This window comes from Sorex fumeus, unplaced genomic scaffold (assembly GCF_029834395.1).
Source record: "Sorex fumeus unplaced genomic scaffold, SorFum_2.1 ptg000063l, whole genome shotgun sequence".
Classification (NCBI taxonomy): domain Eukaryota; kingdom Metazoa; phylum Chordata; class Mammalia; order Eulipotyphla; family Soricidae; genus Sorex; species Sorex fumeus.
Genome location: NW_026606120.1, coordinates 73386107 through 73401639, shown reverse-complemented (window position 1 = coordinate 73401639; position 15533 = coordinate 73386107). Strand labels below are relative to the sequence as shown.

The following is a 15533-nucleotide window of genomic DNA, read 5'->3' as shown; positions in this document are numbered from 1 at the left end:
AGCTACTTTTCTTTTTTCCCTTTATTTTTTGGGTCACTTTGTACCGTCCTCAGAAGCTACACCTGACTCTTTGCTCAAGGGTTATTTATTCCTTACATCCAGCCAACTCCAGTTCAGAACCCTGATATCAAGTACAGGCCCCTGCGTACCACCACAGATCACTCGGGAGCAGTGCCAGTTGTGACACACACACACACACACACACACACACACTTAATAGAGTAGAGAGGTAGTACAAGGGTTAAGATGCTTGTCTTGTACGGAGCTGACCCCAGTTCAGTTCCTGGTACCTGGTCCTGGTACCTGGTATACACTCCCCAGTATAATACCAAGGAGTGACCCTTGAGTACATAACCAGGAGTAGGCCCTGAAAAATATCAAGTGTAAAACAGAATAAAAAAAAAAAAAAAAGCAAACATGTTTAAGCCTCAATGTGGGGATGAAGGGGTCAGATAAGCACAAGGGGACTAGGAATACAGAAGGTAAGACACTTACCATGCATGTGGTATAGCTGCTGAGACCCTGATTTGAATGCCTGGCACCACATATGGTCCCCTGAACAGTATCAGGGGTCACTCCTGAGCACAGAGCTTGGGAATAGCCCCTATGAACCATTGGGTGTGATCCAAAAAAAAACAAAAAAATAGCACTAAAAAATGTAACTAAAAAAAAAAAGGTGACCGAACAAAACATAATTTGACCTTAAAATATTTTATTTCCTAATTGTTCCTATCCTAGATTTTCCCCCCCTTCCTTTATTTTTTTCATCAGCCCCGTGGTGCTATTTTCCTTTAATAATTTGACTCACTGATGTGACTCAAAATACTTCAAAACTGAGGACAAAAAGACTGTACAGCGGGTAGGGTGCCTGTCTTGTACACAGCTGACCCAGGTTTGATCACCAACACCCCATATGGTCTCCTAAACTAGCTAGGATCCGAGAGGTAGAAGTAATCCCTGAGCACCCTTGAGTGTGAATCAAAAACCAAAACAAATACAATTATGTAGGGGGGAAAACTTACATAATGGTCATGACTTTCTTATATCTATACTACTTTTTGGAAGTTTCCTCCCAAAAGTTATATTATAGTCACTACTGAAATCAAAGTATTTGGAAACAATACACACATACCAACAGAAAGATATAAACCACTTAAGTAGTTAAATGGATTTGCTAGGTATCCACTTTCGCTTAAGAAAACTAATACTTCTCCTTTGAATAGCTGAAACTAGATTTTTCTTTGAATTATAACTAGGGCAAATCAAGCATCTCTATCCTAGTAAAATTTCTAAAATCTCAGACACTTAAAAAAAATCAGAGGTTACTTTCTACAATAACAATTCTTGTTTTATTCTGGAGACACACACTGTGCTGCTCTAGGGCTACTCCTGGTTTGGTGCTCCAAGGGCTACTTGGTCGACTGAATCTTAGTCTTCTGCATGCAAATCATGTGCTCACTTTTGTTTTGGGGTTTATGCATTTGAATGAAACTGCCACCATTTCTGCCAAATCATTTTGTCTTCAATTTGACTGAAACTAGCAAAGCAAAACAAAACAGAGAATGCCATACAAGGGATCTGTACATTCCTCTATCATGAATCTAAAGATATTATGTCCCAAGGGCTAGAGCAATAGTACAGTGTTTAGTACGTTTGCCTTGCATGCGGCCAACCAGAGTTCGATTCTCAGCATCCCATATGGTCCCCCGAGCACTGCCAGGAGTAATTCCTGAGTGCAAAGTCAGGAGGTAACCCCTGTGCATTGCTGGGTGTGACCCAAAAAGAAAAAAAAAATTTTGCCCCAGGAGTAGGTAGGGCATTTGCCTTACACACATTAAACTAGGGTTCAAATACCAGCATCCCATATGATGCCCAAGCACTGCTAGAATTGATTCCTAAGTATAGAGCCAGGAGTAACCCCTGAACATTGCTAGGAGTGGCCCAAAAATCAAAAAAGAAAAGCACCACCAGGAGAATTCTGAGTGCAGAGCCAGGAGTAATCCGCACATCACTGAGTGTGCCCCCCTCTAAAAGAAATTTTGTCCTGTGGAAGAGAGCATAGAAGTTAAAGCTCTATGGGTCAGAGCAATAGTACAGTGGTTACGGCTTTTTGCCTTGCATGTGGCTGACCCTGGTTCGATCCCCAGCATCCCAGGTCCTCCGAGCACCACTAGGAGCAATTCCTGAATGCAGAGCCAGGAGTTACCCCTGAGCATCACTAGGTGTGACCCAAAAAGACAAAAAAAAAAAAAAAAGTTAAAGCTCTTGCTTTCCATGTGATAGACTCCAATTCAATACACGGCACTGCTCCTGAAGACTGGCCTAGCACAACCAGGAACAATCTCAAAAACAAACATTCTCAGAACAATGTTGGTGAAGTTATTCTATCAAGAAAACAAATACTACACAACTTAGATATATACTAAGTTCCTCCCCACATCGGGAGTTTCTTTTCCTTGCTCTTTCATTTTCCAGTAATCTTTTCTACTGTCTGAAAAAAAAATAAGAAAACAAACACTGTGTGTGGGGGGGGGTCAGAGTGACAGCACATGGTTGATCCAGATTCAATCCCTAGTACCCCACATGGTCCTCTGAACACACCCAGGAGTGATTCCCTCAGCATCACCACATGTGTGTTCCAACACCCAAATTAAAACAACAACAACAACAAAAAAACTGAGTCAAGCAGGTGGCTCAAAGGCCTGAAGCCCATGCATGTAGGAACCCATGCTTCACTCATCAGCACAGAATTGTACAGTGAGGGCAACTCCAGGAACAACCCAACCATAATGCTGAGTATCATGTCCAGAGCATCGCCCCTGTCACTGCTCTGTGTGGGTCCAAAACAAAATTTTTTAAAAATTCTAAATCTAGGGACTGGAGTGATAGTACAGCGGGTAGGGCGTTTGCCTTGCACACGGCCGACCCAGGTTCAATCCCCGGCATCCCATATAGTCCCCCAAGCACTGTCAGGAGTAATTCCTGAGTGCATGAGCCAGGAGTAACTCCTAAGCATTGCTGGGTGTGACCCAAAAAAGCAAAAAAGCAAAAAAAAAAAAAAAAAAATCATCTAAATCTGGGGGCTGGAGCTGTAGGGCGTTTGCCTTGCACGCAGCCGACCCAGGTTCGATTCCCAGCATCCCATATGGTCCCCTGAGCACCATCAGGAGTAATTCCGGATTGCAAAGCCAAGAGAGTAACCCTTGTGCATCGCCAGGTGTGACCCAAAAGCAAAAAAAAAAAAAAAAAAAATCTAAAACTGTTTCTAAGGGGGTCAGAGAGATAGTACATGGTTAAGGCATTTACTTGCCCTTCATGAGGCCAAACCTAGTTCATCTTGGCAACATATGTAGCCCCCCAACCAACATCAGGAGTGCCCCGAGTGCAGATTCAGAAGAAAGCCCTGAGCACCATTGGGTAATGCCACCACTCCCCCCCCCCAAAAAAAAAAACACTGCTAAAGTGCTTGTAAGTGAAATATACCAGTAAAGCTTTTTTTTTTTTCAGGTGAGGGGCACTCCCAGGACTTACTGCTGGCTCTGTGTTTGGGGATTGCTCTGGCAGTGCTTGAGACCAGAGTGCTGGGAATCAAACCCAGATCAGGGGCTGGAGCGATAGTTTAGCGGGTAGGGTATTTGCCTTGTACGCGGCCGACCTGGGTTTGATTCCCAGCATCCCATATGGTCCTCCGAGCACCGCCATGGGTAATTCCTGAGTATATGAGCCAGGAGTAATCCCTGTGCGTCACCGGATGTGACCCAAAAAGAAAGAAAAAAAAATCAGCTGCATGCAAGGAAAGAATCCTAGCCACCGTACACTCTTCAGCCCCAAAACTTACTTGTTTTTATTTTTTTATGTCAGAAACCAAAGCCAGCCCCACCCACATACAAGACAAGTGCTCTACCACTGTGCTATATTCTCAGGCCTGAATTTAATTATTTTAGTTTAGGGAAACAACTAGCAGTGCTCAGGGTCCATTCCCAGCAGTGCTTGGAGGTTGCTCCTGGCAGCATGCAGGGGACCATCTGGTGCTAGGGATGCAACCAGGGCCTACCTGTATGCAAAGCATGCATTTAAAGCCTGTTGAGTATCTCTCCAGTGATGCAGCTTATTTTCAAATGAATAAAAATGAGATTGATGGAGAGAAGTATCATTAAAAATAATACACAGCAAATATTAAAAATAGAATCTATGTAGTACAGGGATGGAGAGGATACAGCAGACAAGGCACCTGCTTTGCATACGACCAGCCCAGGTTCTATTTCCACATATATGGGACCAAGCACACCAGGAGTCATGCCTGAGTGCAGATCCAGGAGCAATATGTGGCCCAAAAACAGCTCCCCACCCCCCCAAAAATCTAGGTAGTACACACCTTCAACTAGTTTTTTCAACTTCTGAGTTTAAAAAATTAAAATGAAATGGGGCATGTTGGGGAGGAATATGAGCTACCATGGGATAGGAAAAACTAAGGATCTTCAATCCTAACAGCTAGGAACACTACAGTTTAATAAGTTTAGACTATCATTGCTAATAATTTTTAACTTGAAAATAGAAAAAAAGGGTGGGAGCGATAGTACAATGGGTATGGCGTTTGTCTTGTGGGCGGCCAGACTGGGATTGATCCCTTAGCATACCTATGGTCCCCAAGAACCGCCAGGAGTAATTCCTGAGCGCAGAGCCAGGAGTAACCACTGAGTATCGCCAGGTGTGACCCAGAAAGGGGGGGAAAAAAAAACCGACGACTACTAACTTTCTTTAGATGAAGATCCTAAAAACTGGGCCAGAGAGATCATACAGAGGTTAAGACTCTTGCCTTGTTGATGGCCAAGCCCATTTAATGAAACCAAATTAGGGGAGTCAGAGCAATAGTACAGTGGTAGGGAACTGGCCTGCATGCAGCCAACCTAGGTTCAATCCCAGGCATTCCCCAGAGTCCCCTAAAGTACCACCACGGGTAATTCCTGAGTCCAGAGCTGAGAATAATCCCTGAGCAGATGGGTGATACATAAACAAAAATTAGGGGCAGAGATATAGCTCTGTGGAAGGGATATTTGCCTTAAAGGATGAGGTCCCTAGGTTTAAACTCAACACCACAAAAAAATGAAACCAAGTTTTCCTTTGAGTCAATTTCTACACCACCGCTTCATCAAAAGGAAAAAGGACTTATCAAGATCAATTTTCATTAAAAATTTCAAGTATGTCTCTTGGGCCCTAGAAACACACTAGTTTGATCCCTGGTACTGCACGTGGTCTCCTGAGCACCATCAGGAGTGACCCCTGAACCAGAAGTAATCCCCCTTCCCAAAGTCTGGTAAGAAATCAAAAAGTAATCAAAATTATCACTGGAAAGATAGCACAACAGGTAAGACGTTTGTCATGCTGCACAAGACCCACCCAGGTTTGATCCCTGACACCTCTTATAGTTCCATAATCATCACCAGAAATGATCCCTGGGCACAGAGCTAGGACTAAGTCTTGAGCAGTGTCCAGTGTGGCCCAAAAGGAAAATATATATACATAGATATGGTTAATTAGGAAACACTTTTCGGGGGGAGCCCATATTCGGCAGTGCTCAGAGGTTACTTATAGCTCTGTGCTCAGGAATTACTAGACCACATGGGGTACTGGAGATGGAACCTGGGTTGGCCGCATGTGCCCTACCCACTGTACTCTCTCCCTACACCCAGAAAATACAACTCAGTGGACAACATAAATGGTAAATGATCTATGAAAATTACCTTGACATAACTAAAACAAAAACTTCTTAATTTCATACATCTTCACTTGGTCCAAAGAACACCAATGTCCTTTTTTATAACTAAAAGAAGAGTTAAACAGCTAGACCAGGTCAGAGAACCAGTAATAACTCTATGGTATTAATAAGCAGAAGTCCAAGATTTTGCTCACCCAGATGCTTACCAATGAAGAGCCCACAAAGCACCTACAGAGTACCTACCTTCAGCAGTATTAGGCAGTGAACTCTTTACTTCGCCAACTCTGGGTGAAGAGAACACCAGATTCACCTACTTCAATGGCTAGCCTAGAGCTAAGCGTCCTGGTCAGCGATGAATACTGGGGGACGGAACACAATGTCACCACGCCCGACGACCACGTACCTAACCCACCCCAAGGAAGGAAGACCTGTTAGACTGGTAACTCACCTGGGGAGTGGACTCCGACTCAGAGACCGTTTGCTCATGAAAGGGCTGCTGGACCGCCTGCGACCATAGGGACTGGGGGAGCGGCCGCTGTAGGAGCCGCTCCTCTCGTAGCTGGATGATCGCCTCCGGCTGTAGGGGCTCACGGACCTCTGCCTTCTACTGTAGGGGCTGGGTGAGCGGGTGCTGGACTGATAGGCAGAGGGCTCCTTGTACGGGGGGCTGATTGACTGCCTTCTTGAGGTGCTCCCAGGGCTCTTCCTGTAGGAGTCGTAGTTGCTGGACGTGTGAGATCTAGGAGGACTAAGGTCATAGTCTTGGCCATAAGACGCTCCGGAGGGGCTATCGTCCTGCTTGGGGCTGTCAGACCATTTCCGGTGAGGACTCCGGGATCTCCGTTTGGGGCTGTCCACCGTCTTGTAACTTTTGGGGGTTTCCCTTTTCCGGTGACTTTTACTTCTGTCCTTGTGCCCCGACTTCAGCTCCCGTTCTTTCCGGATCTTCTCCTTGTGGAGTTTGAAGGATCGGGACTCTTTGTTGCTGCCGCTTTTGGATAACTGCGCCTTCCCGTAGTCGTCGTTCTCCTCATTGGAACGCTTGGAACTCCCCGACCCCCGGTCCTTCATTGACCCCGACTTGCTCGACACTTCGTGGGCTTTCTCCTTCTCGCTCTGCTTGCTTTTCAGCAAGTCCCGGGAGCGGCGGTGCTGATGGTGCCGGTGCTTGTGCAGGCGGTCGCTCCGCTCCGTTCCCCGACGGTCGTCGTTGTCCCTCCGGTCCAGTTTGATAGCCATGTCGTCGGAGAAGGTGTCGGAGTCAGAACTGATGTCATCGTACTCCACCAGAGGCTTGATCATCGTACCCAGCGGCGCGGCTTCGGGGGTCACCAACCCCATGTCTTTGGAGTGCTTGGATTTATGCCGCTTGTGCTTCGACACCAAGCGGTGACGCTCCCTGCTATTTGAGCTGCCACCTCCGGATGACGGCTGCAAAGTTCCAGAAGCTCCTCCACTCCCGTCCTTCTTGCCCCCATGTCTCTCTGGGTTGGGCATTCCCTTTCCCCGGGCTTCAAAAAGGGGAAAAAGTTCCCCGGCGCTCCAAAAAGTAACCCCCACCCTCCCCCCCAGCCCCAACCCCACGCCTACCAAAGCGCCCCTAGAAGGGGGTGGGGAGGGAAGGGACAGTGGCCCAGGCTCCTCCTCCCTCTCCGCTCCTCAGCACCCTCCTACATGAGGTGGGGGATGAAGGAGACAGGGAAGCGGCGAGAGTTCCTCAGCAGGAGAGTTGCGAGACAACGGCTGGCTGCTCAAGTCCGTCCCCCCCGCCTCCCCCCGCCGAGCCGCTCCTCAGGCCCCGGCGTCGGGGAGGTCGAGGAAGTAGGAAGCCGACGGTCCGGGGCTGTAGGGCCGCCTCTGGCTCTGGGGCCCTGTGAGGACTGCGCGGGCCCTTCCCCTACCCGGTAGCTCAGCTCAGGGCGACTTCCTGTCGCTGGGGTCCCGCGGCCTAGACGCCTCACGCCCCCTTTGTCCCTTGCTCCTGAGGGAGCCCCTTTTCTTGCCTCCGCCTCACCTCAACACCTCACACACTTCCTCCCTCACAGACTCACAGTCACACACTAGGTTAAACCGAAACGGCACTGGGGGAAGGGGGGAGGGGCGAGCTCAGGTACATCGCGAGAATCTGCGGAGCTCTCGCGGTATTTTGTGCTTCCCGTTCAACTCTCATCGCTACTTAAACAAACAACGCGAGAGTAAATCTCGAGGAAAATTCTCGCGATAAGGTTCCCGCTCGCAATTTGGGCCAAGCTTAATTGAAACGGAGTGGTTTTTTTTTTAAATTCAAAACTTTATTGGTAACTCATTGAACAAATGCTTACAGGCGCCCTCGCAAACAAATGCTTGTATATCGTACTTTTCAACCACTGTTTTGACTACCAGGATGAAAATATTATCAATAGGACAAAGGGGAATTGTGGGAATATTTTTACCCAAATCTAGCGTATTACTTAAGCTTCCAGTTTCCCATTATTCCCTTACTTATCCCCAATTCTCAGATCATGCTACAAAACACGTTATTCTCAATCGTGTTTTACAGATAAAGAAACGCGAAATAGAAAAGTAAAATAACTTACTCAGGACAGCAAATCTAGTGTTCAGCAAAGAGCAGACAGGAGATTCAGCTTCGCATCTGACAAGAAAGCCCAAGTTTTTTCACTGTGACACTACCTTGCTCTGCTTTGCTTAAGAACCTCTTGAGATCATCATGACTCTTCTGAGATCATTTGCCTTTTAATCTACACGCAAAAGATTAAAAGTAGGAAGGAACAAGCAAAGCTTTGTATCTATGAGGAGAACAAAAATTATATCTGGATGGGAGATAAAGCTTAAAGGGCTGGTGCACATGCTTTGCATATAGGTTCAAGTCCAGGCAGGCAAGTCAGACCCCCTAACCCCACCACAAGCACTGTATAGAGAGACCACCTACCGACTGTTCCTGGAGTTAGCACTTGGGTATCTCATACTGTCATCTGTGTTCCATTTGTTTGACTTGGGAGCACACTAGATGGCTGTGGTGAGTTCTCCTTCAGCTTTGTACTTTATGCACACTCCCAGCAGCATTCAGGGGACCATGGATTCGGAAGTGATTAAACCTGGGCTCCTGCATACAAAGCATGAACTCAGGGACAGAGCAATTTTGCAGTAGGTAGGCCACCTGCCTTACACTGGACTTACCCCTGCATCACATATGATCCCCGGAGTCTCTGAGTACAGAGTCAGGAGTAAAACCTAAATACCGGGGCTGGAGCCATAGCACAGTCGGTAGGGCATTTGCCTTGCACACGGCTGACCTGGGTTTGATTCCCAGCATCCCATATGGTCCCCTGAGCACCACCAGGGATAATGCCTGAGTGCAGAGCAAGGAGTAACTCCTGTGCATCGCCAGGTGTGACCCAAAAAGAAAAAAAACAAAAAACCCTAAATACCAACAGGTGTGGCCCAAAAAAACAAACTAAAAAGAAAACAAACAACAACAAAAAAGAAACCATGAACTCAGTGCATTGACCTCTCTCTCCTGCCTTATTCTTTTTTTCATTTTTTATAATTTTATTTATTGAATCACCATGAGAGCAGTTACAAAGCTTTCGGGTCTAAGTCTCGGATTTTTTTTTTCATTTTTTATAATTTTATTTATTGAATCACCGTCCTGCCCTATTTTCATTCTTGGTTTTCAAAACTCCTCACATGTTAAGTCTAATTTCAAAACTATCCTTCCATAAGGTTATGTAAGTGAGGAAAAAGCACAGAAAAGGTGAATGACCTGTCTTCTTTCTTTTCTTTCTTCAACAAATTCATCTGAGAGAATTTAAGTCCCTTTTCTATTCAGTTTTGCCTGTGCAGGGCCAGGGAGTTAGGTGAGATTGCTAGTGCACATACTTGGCTTGTAGGAGGCCCAGATTCAATAGCCAAATACTATAAAGGTCCCTTGAACACTGCAGAGAGCAAGTAATACCCAAACAGGGAACAGACTGCCCTCCTCCACAGCCTGGTATGGAGAAGGTGTGGCCTAAAAACAAATGAACAAACACATAGTGATTTCAGATCAGGCCCTCAAGTAGACACTGTCACGTTTTTAGTTATAAGATGCAAGATGATAAATAAAAATGAGATATAGACACAGTGAATGTAACCTTATGAAAGAGCACAAACTTCACATGTGGACTATATGAGGTGCCCAAGAGTGAACCCTAATCAGCTGCTGCATGCAAGGCCTTACCCTGTTTAATATCTCTAGCCCCCACAGCATTGATGCTGACAAACCTTTTTTGGTGGGGGGACTTTTTTTTCCTGAGGAAGGGACACACCTGGTGATGCCCAAGACTTACTCCTGGCTGTATTCAGAGATTACTCCTGGTGGGACTCAGGGGATAATTCAGGGTGCCAGGGATTGCACACAGTTTGGCTGCATGCAAAGCAAGTACCTTACCCTTTGTATTATCCCTCCATCAAATTTTTTTGTTTGGATTCCTGTTGTTACTTGGTTTTGGAACAACACCTGGCATTATTCAGGCCTTACTCTTGGCCCTGAACTCAGGGGTCATTTGGGGTGCCAGGAATGGAACCCAAGTTGACTACATATAAGCTTTACCTGCTGTGCTATCTCTCCAACCCCAAGAACACACAGTGCTTTGAGTTTCAGCTTTTTTTTTTCTTTTGGGGTCATATCCAGCTTTGCTCAGGGGGTTATTCCTGGCTCTGCACTCAGAAATTACTCCTGATGGTGCTTGGGAGACCAGGTCGGTCGGCTGTGTACAAGGCAAACACCCAACCCGCTTTGCTATCACTCCGGGCCCAAGTGAGTTTTTTTTTTTGTAGTTAATTTGTTAGTGGGGTCCAGTGTGCAATGGCTGCAGACAGCAAGCAGCCTCTTCGGTAGTGTCCTCAGCCTCTGGCTTGTACGGGCTATAATAAGACACCTTGGGGACAGTCCTTTGCCATGGATAATCCTATCTGCTCTCATGCTGGCCTCAATCTCAGATTCCAAACAGGTATTTAGGAACCTTTGGAAAGTCCCAGGGCATGATGGCCAGAGTCCACATTGGCCAAGTAATCCTGTCCATCCACACCAAAGTGCAGAACAAGGAACATCTGATTGAGCTTTGATTCAGGACAAGTTCAAGTTTATTGGTCATCAGAAAAGTCCACATCTCCAAGAAGTGGGGCTTGAACAAGTTTAATACAAATGAGGTTTGAAGACCTGGTGGCTGAGAAGCAGCTCATTCCAGAAGATTGTGGGAACCAATACACCCCTAATCGTGAGCCTCTGGACAAATAGCGGGCACTGAACTTCTGAGAACTTTGGAGTTGTCCCCTCCAGTCCCCTCAGCACTCAATCCCCCATCCCACCTACCACAATAAGTTTCACTTCTTAACCAAATAAACAAATGAATAAATAAATAATCTTTTGGCCTTACAAGGAATACTCAGCTAATTAATTCTGATGATGCTTCACCAGCTGGGCTGTATAATGAATTCAGTGCTCAGACTGACTGCATGACTGTTAGAACAGTTCATTTTTTGCTGAGAACTGAACCCTGAGTCTAGCACATGCAATACTTGTACTTCAATCCTTGAAGCTATCTCTCTGTCCCTAGAATAGCACTGTAGCACTGTCATTCTGTTGTTCATCCATTTGCTCGAGCTGGCACCAGTAATGTCTCCATTGTGAGACTTGTTATTGATATTGGGCATATCTAATACATCACGGGGAGCTTGCCAGGCTCTGCCATTCGGGCAAATGTTTATTTAGTTTTGGGGCCACACTGTGGTGCTTGCTGGAGAAGGTGCTAATTTCAGAGTGGTGCATAGATTGCTCTTGGTACTCAGGGAAACAGCAGCAGGCGTGAACGCAGGGGCTCCTGCAAACAAAGCATTTGTTCCAGCCCTTTGAGCTTTCTCCTTGCCTCCAGGAGAACAATTTTCATTTTGATTAGTTTTTTGGCTTTTGGGCCACAGCTGTCAGGACCGTGGAGTGTCAGTATTCAAACTTGGGTCTCTCTCATGAATAGTGTGGGTCCCAGCATAAAAAACAAATGTTTTAATGATGTTATTTCACCTGAATTTTCGGAGTGAAATATTAGTTCTCACACTAATCTGTGATCAATATTTGGTAAAAGTTACTTTCTTTTCTTTTCTTTTTTGGTCTTTTTAGGTTATGCCTGGCGAAGCTCAGGGGTTACTCCTGACTCTGTACTCAGGAATTACTCCTGGTGGTGCTCAGGGAACCACATGGGACACTGGAACTGAACCTGGTTCAGCCATGTGCAAGACAAATGCTCTACCTACTGTACTATTGCTCCAACCCAAGTCACTTTATTTTCATGCTTTGTGAGGTTTAGTATTTCCTAGCTACATGTAGCACAGACAATACTCATGCAGTTTCAAGGACAAAGAACAGTTACATAGCTAACTTTGATAGTTTGGGCATAATAAGTGAAATAATTTCTGAGTACTTACTATTGTAGTGATTGTGTTTTCAGATTGTATTTATTTGTGGAGTACTTGTATATTATGTGTATTTATTTTTGGACCACATCTGGTAGTTCTTTTCTGGGGGGACAGGTTGTCACAGTGGTGATCAGAGCTTATTTCTGCCTCTTCACTTAGGGATTACTTTTGGTGGGGCTTCAGGGACCATATGGATGCTGGGAATAAAACCTGGGCTGCTTGGGTGCAAGACAAATGCCCTACCTGCTATATTATGGCTCTGGCCCCACATGTGGGAGTTCTTGGTGACTAGCTGTGTCCTACGAGGCACTCCCAGCAGTGAACAGGGAAACATGTGAAACTATGGATCAAACCAGAGTGGGCTGATAAGTGTTTTTTTATTCTTTTTGGGTCACACCCGGCTATGCACAGAGGTTATTCCTCGCTCTGCACTCAGGAATTACCCCTGGCGGTGCTTGGGGGACCAGATGAGATGCTGGGAATCGAACCCAGGTGGGCCACGTGCAAGGCAAACGCCCTACCTGCTGTACTATCACTCCAGCCCCAAGTGTCTTTTTTTTTTTGGCCTTTTTGGGTCACAGCCGGCAATGCACAGGGGTTACTCCTGGCTCTGCATGCAGCATGCAGTAATTACTCCTGGCAGGGCTCAGGGGACCATGTGGGATGCTGGGAATCGAACCTGGGTTGGTTGCATGGAAGGCAAACACCCTCCCCGCTGTACTATTGCTCCGGCCCCAAGTGTCTTAATTAACACCTATGTTGTTTTCTGGGTCACATCTGCTGGTGCTCTCAGGGACTACTCCCAACTATGTTCTAGGTCAGTTCTGCCATGCTCAAAGTGTCTACAGTCAGGGAACCCAACCTCAGCCTCCTGCATGCAAAGCATGTGTTCAGCTCTATCTGTTCAGCTCACTCTCTGGCTATATACATATATCTGGGGAGGGTTTGGGGTGTGGCAAATAACAAACCAAAATTTAAATTTTATGTGCAAGCAACATGGTTATAGATATCTCTGCAGCAATAAGCAAGATTCCAGACATTTTTGAAAAAATATACTTATTATTTATTTACTAGGTTTTGGGTCACACTTGGCAATGTTCAGGGTTTACTTTTGGATCTGCACTCAAGAATTACTCCTGCAAGTGCTCAGGGGACCATATGGGATGCTGGGGATCAAACCTGGATTGGGTGCATGCAAGACAAGCTCCCTACCTGCTATACTATCACTCCAACCCTATACTTATTATTTTTGGTTTTTAAGCTACACGTGGCAGTTCTCAGGACTTACTCCTGGCTCTGTGCTCAGGGACCATGCCTGCCAGGTCTCAGGGATTCATATGAGGTGCAGGAAATTAAACCTAAGTCTGCCACATGTAAGCAAGTACCCTGCCTATAGTACTACTTTGCAACCCCAAAACATGTACTTACTAAATTTTTACTACTGTACTTGTTCCCTAAATTTTAATCACCTGTTAGAGTGGGTCTGGATGGAGGATATTTGAACAGTATTTTAGCACTCTTAAATGTTATTTAGCACTCTTAAACAGTGCTCAAGGGCTCCAGGGCCTCTGCTATTATTCATAAAGCTAATTGAGGTGGACAATTCAAAGCTCTGCCAGCAGTGAGGAGTAGCTCTGGCCCTGCTGTGCTGGGAACCACCAGGGGGTGCTCTGGGACCATGCAACAATGGCATCTGGGGTCCCACAGATCCTGACCCTTGTTCTATCTCTAGGTCACTTGAATAGCATGTCATGTGAGTGCCTTAACAACTCCTCCTCCCCCAAATATTTAAATACTGTAGTTTACAAAGTTGTTTATGAGATTTGCTACAGGTATTCAATAGTCCAACGCCAATCCTATCATTGTCACCTTCCCTCCACTGTTGTCACCATTTTTCCCAACCACTCCTCAAGTTTGCCCCCATAAAAGGCCCACAATAATTTATTTTATATTGCTTGATACCACTAAATGAGTATCTTAACTTTTACAGTATCTCTCAGGCCCCTTGAATAGCATTTTTTTGGGGGTCACACCTGGCAATGCTCAGGGGTTACTCCTGGCTCTGCACTCAGGAATCACTCCTGGCGATGCTCGGGGGACCATATGGGATGCTGGGAATTGAATCCGGGTTGACCGTGTACAAGGTAAATGCCCTGCCCGCTGAGCTATTGCTCCAGCCCCTTGAATAGCATGTTTTTGGGAAGGGTGGGGGAAGCACATCTGGAGATGTTGGGATACTAGCTAGCAGACAGTACTCTGCCTGGGGATGCCTGGCCAGATCTTGGACAGGTGGTCAGGGGTGACACGGATCCAAACCAGGGCCTACTGCAGTGCATGGAAGACATGTACTTTACCACTTCCAACCCATCCCAGTGACTTGAATATAATTTTTTGTTGTTGTTAGTTTGATTTTGTTTGTTTTGGTTTTTGGTCAAATCTAGCAGTGCTCAAGGCCTGGCTCTGGGTACAGAGGTCACTCCTGGTGGCATTCACCAAATGGGGAGTCAGGGATAAAATCAGGCTTAGCTTCAAGTGAGGCAAATACTTTAATCCATGCACTCTCTGACTTCTGATCCCTAGTCACCTCATATGATCTCCAAGCACAGCCAGGAGTGATCTCTGAGTGTAGAGCCAGGAGTAAGTCCTGAGCACAACTGGGTATGGTGCCCCTTCAAAAAAGAGAAATAAAAGAAAAGAATATGTTGAGCAGTAGGGCGTTTGCCTTGCATGCAGCAGACTTGGCCGACCTGGGTTTGATTCCTCTGCCCCTCTCGGAGAGCCCGGCAAGCTCCTGAGAGTATCCTGCCCGCACGGCAGAGCCTGGCAAGCTCCCCGTGGCGTATTCGATATGCCAAAAACAGTAACAAGTCTCACAATGGAGACGTTACTGGTGCCTGCTCGAGCAAATCGATGTTGAGACTGTCCCCCTTATCTTACCGACCTTTTCTTCTCTGTTCTATCTCTGTAAACCCTCTTCTTGGGACCTGGCAGACAAGGTGGTTGTTTTGAGGAGATGAGTTCACCTTTTTCTAATCACCTGAGTGGTTCTCAATAAAGTTCAACTTGTTTGTCCCAAGAGTGGCAGTGGAACTGGGTTTTCACGGTTAACCTAGTAGAGATACACTTATTCATGCCCTTGCAGTAAATTAGGCAAATTCCAACTTGTCAGTGTTCAACTTAGGATGTGTATTGAAAGAAAACATTATAAAAAACAAATAGTCTGGGGGCCAGAGAGATAGTATAGTGGGTAAGGCACTTGCATTACATGTAGGTGACCTAGACTCAATCCCATACAGTCCCCTGGGCACTGTCAGGTGTGATTCCTGAACGCAGAACTAGGTGTGACCCAAAAGCAAAACCACCAGAA

General features: G+C 46.0%; 1 protein-coding gene and 1 pseudogene across 4 annotated transcripts in view; one reads left to right on the top strand and one right to left on the bottom strand.

Moving 5' to 3' along the window:
• CDK12 (cyclin dependent kinase 12) overlaps positions 1-7811 on the bottom strand; it is a 92277-nt gene extending 84466 nt beyond the window's left edge. For all 4 annotated transcript variants that reach the window (XM_056126821.1, XM_056126818.1, XM_056126820.1 and 1 more), the window contains exon 1: positions 6165-7811. In XM_056126821.1, coding sequence (XP_055982796.1) covers positions 6165-7213 — 1049 coding nt within the window. In that variant the 5' untranslated portion in view covers positions 7214-7811. The remainder of the gene's footprint in view (positions 1-6164) is intronic.
• A 2717-nt stretch (positions 7812-10528) lies between these two features.
• On the top strand, positions 10529-10648 carry LOC130036321 (uncharacterized; annotated as a pseudogene).
• The last annotated feature ends 4885 nt before the right edge of the window (positions 10649-15533 follow it).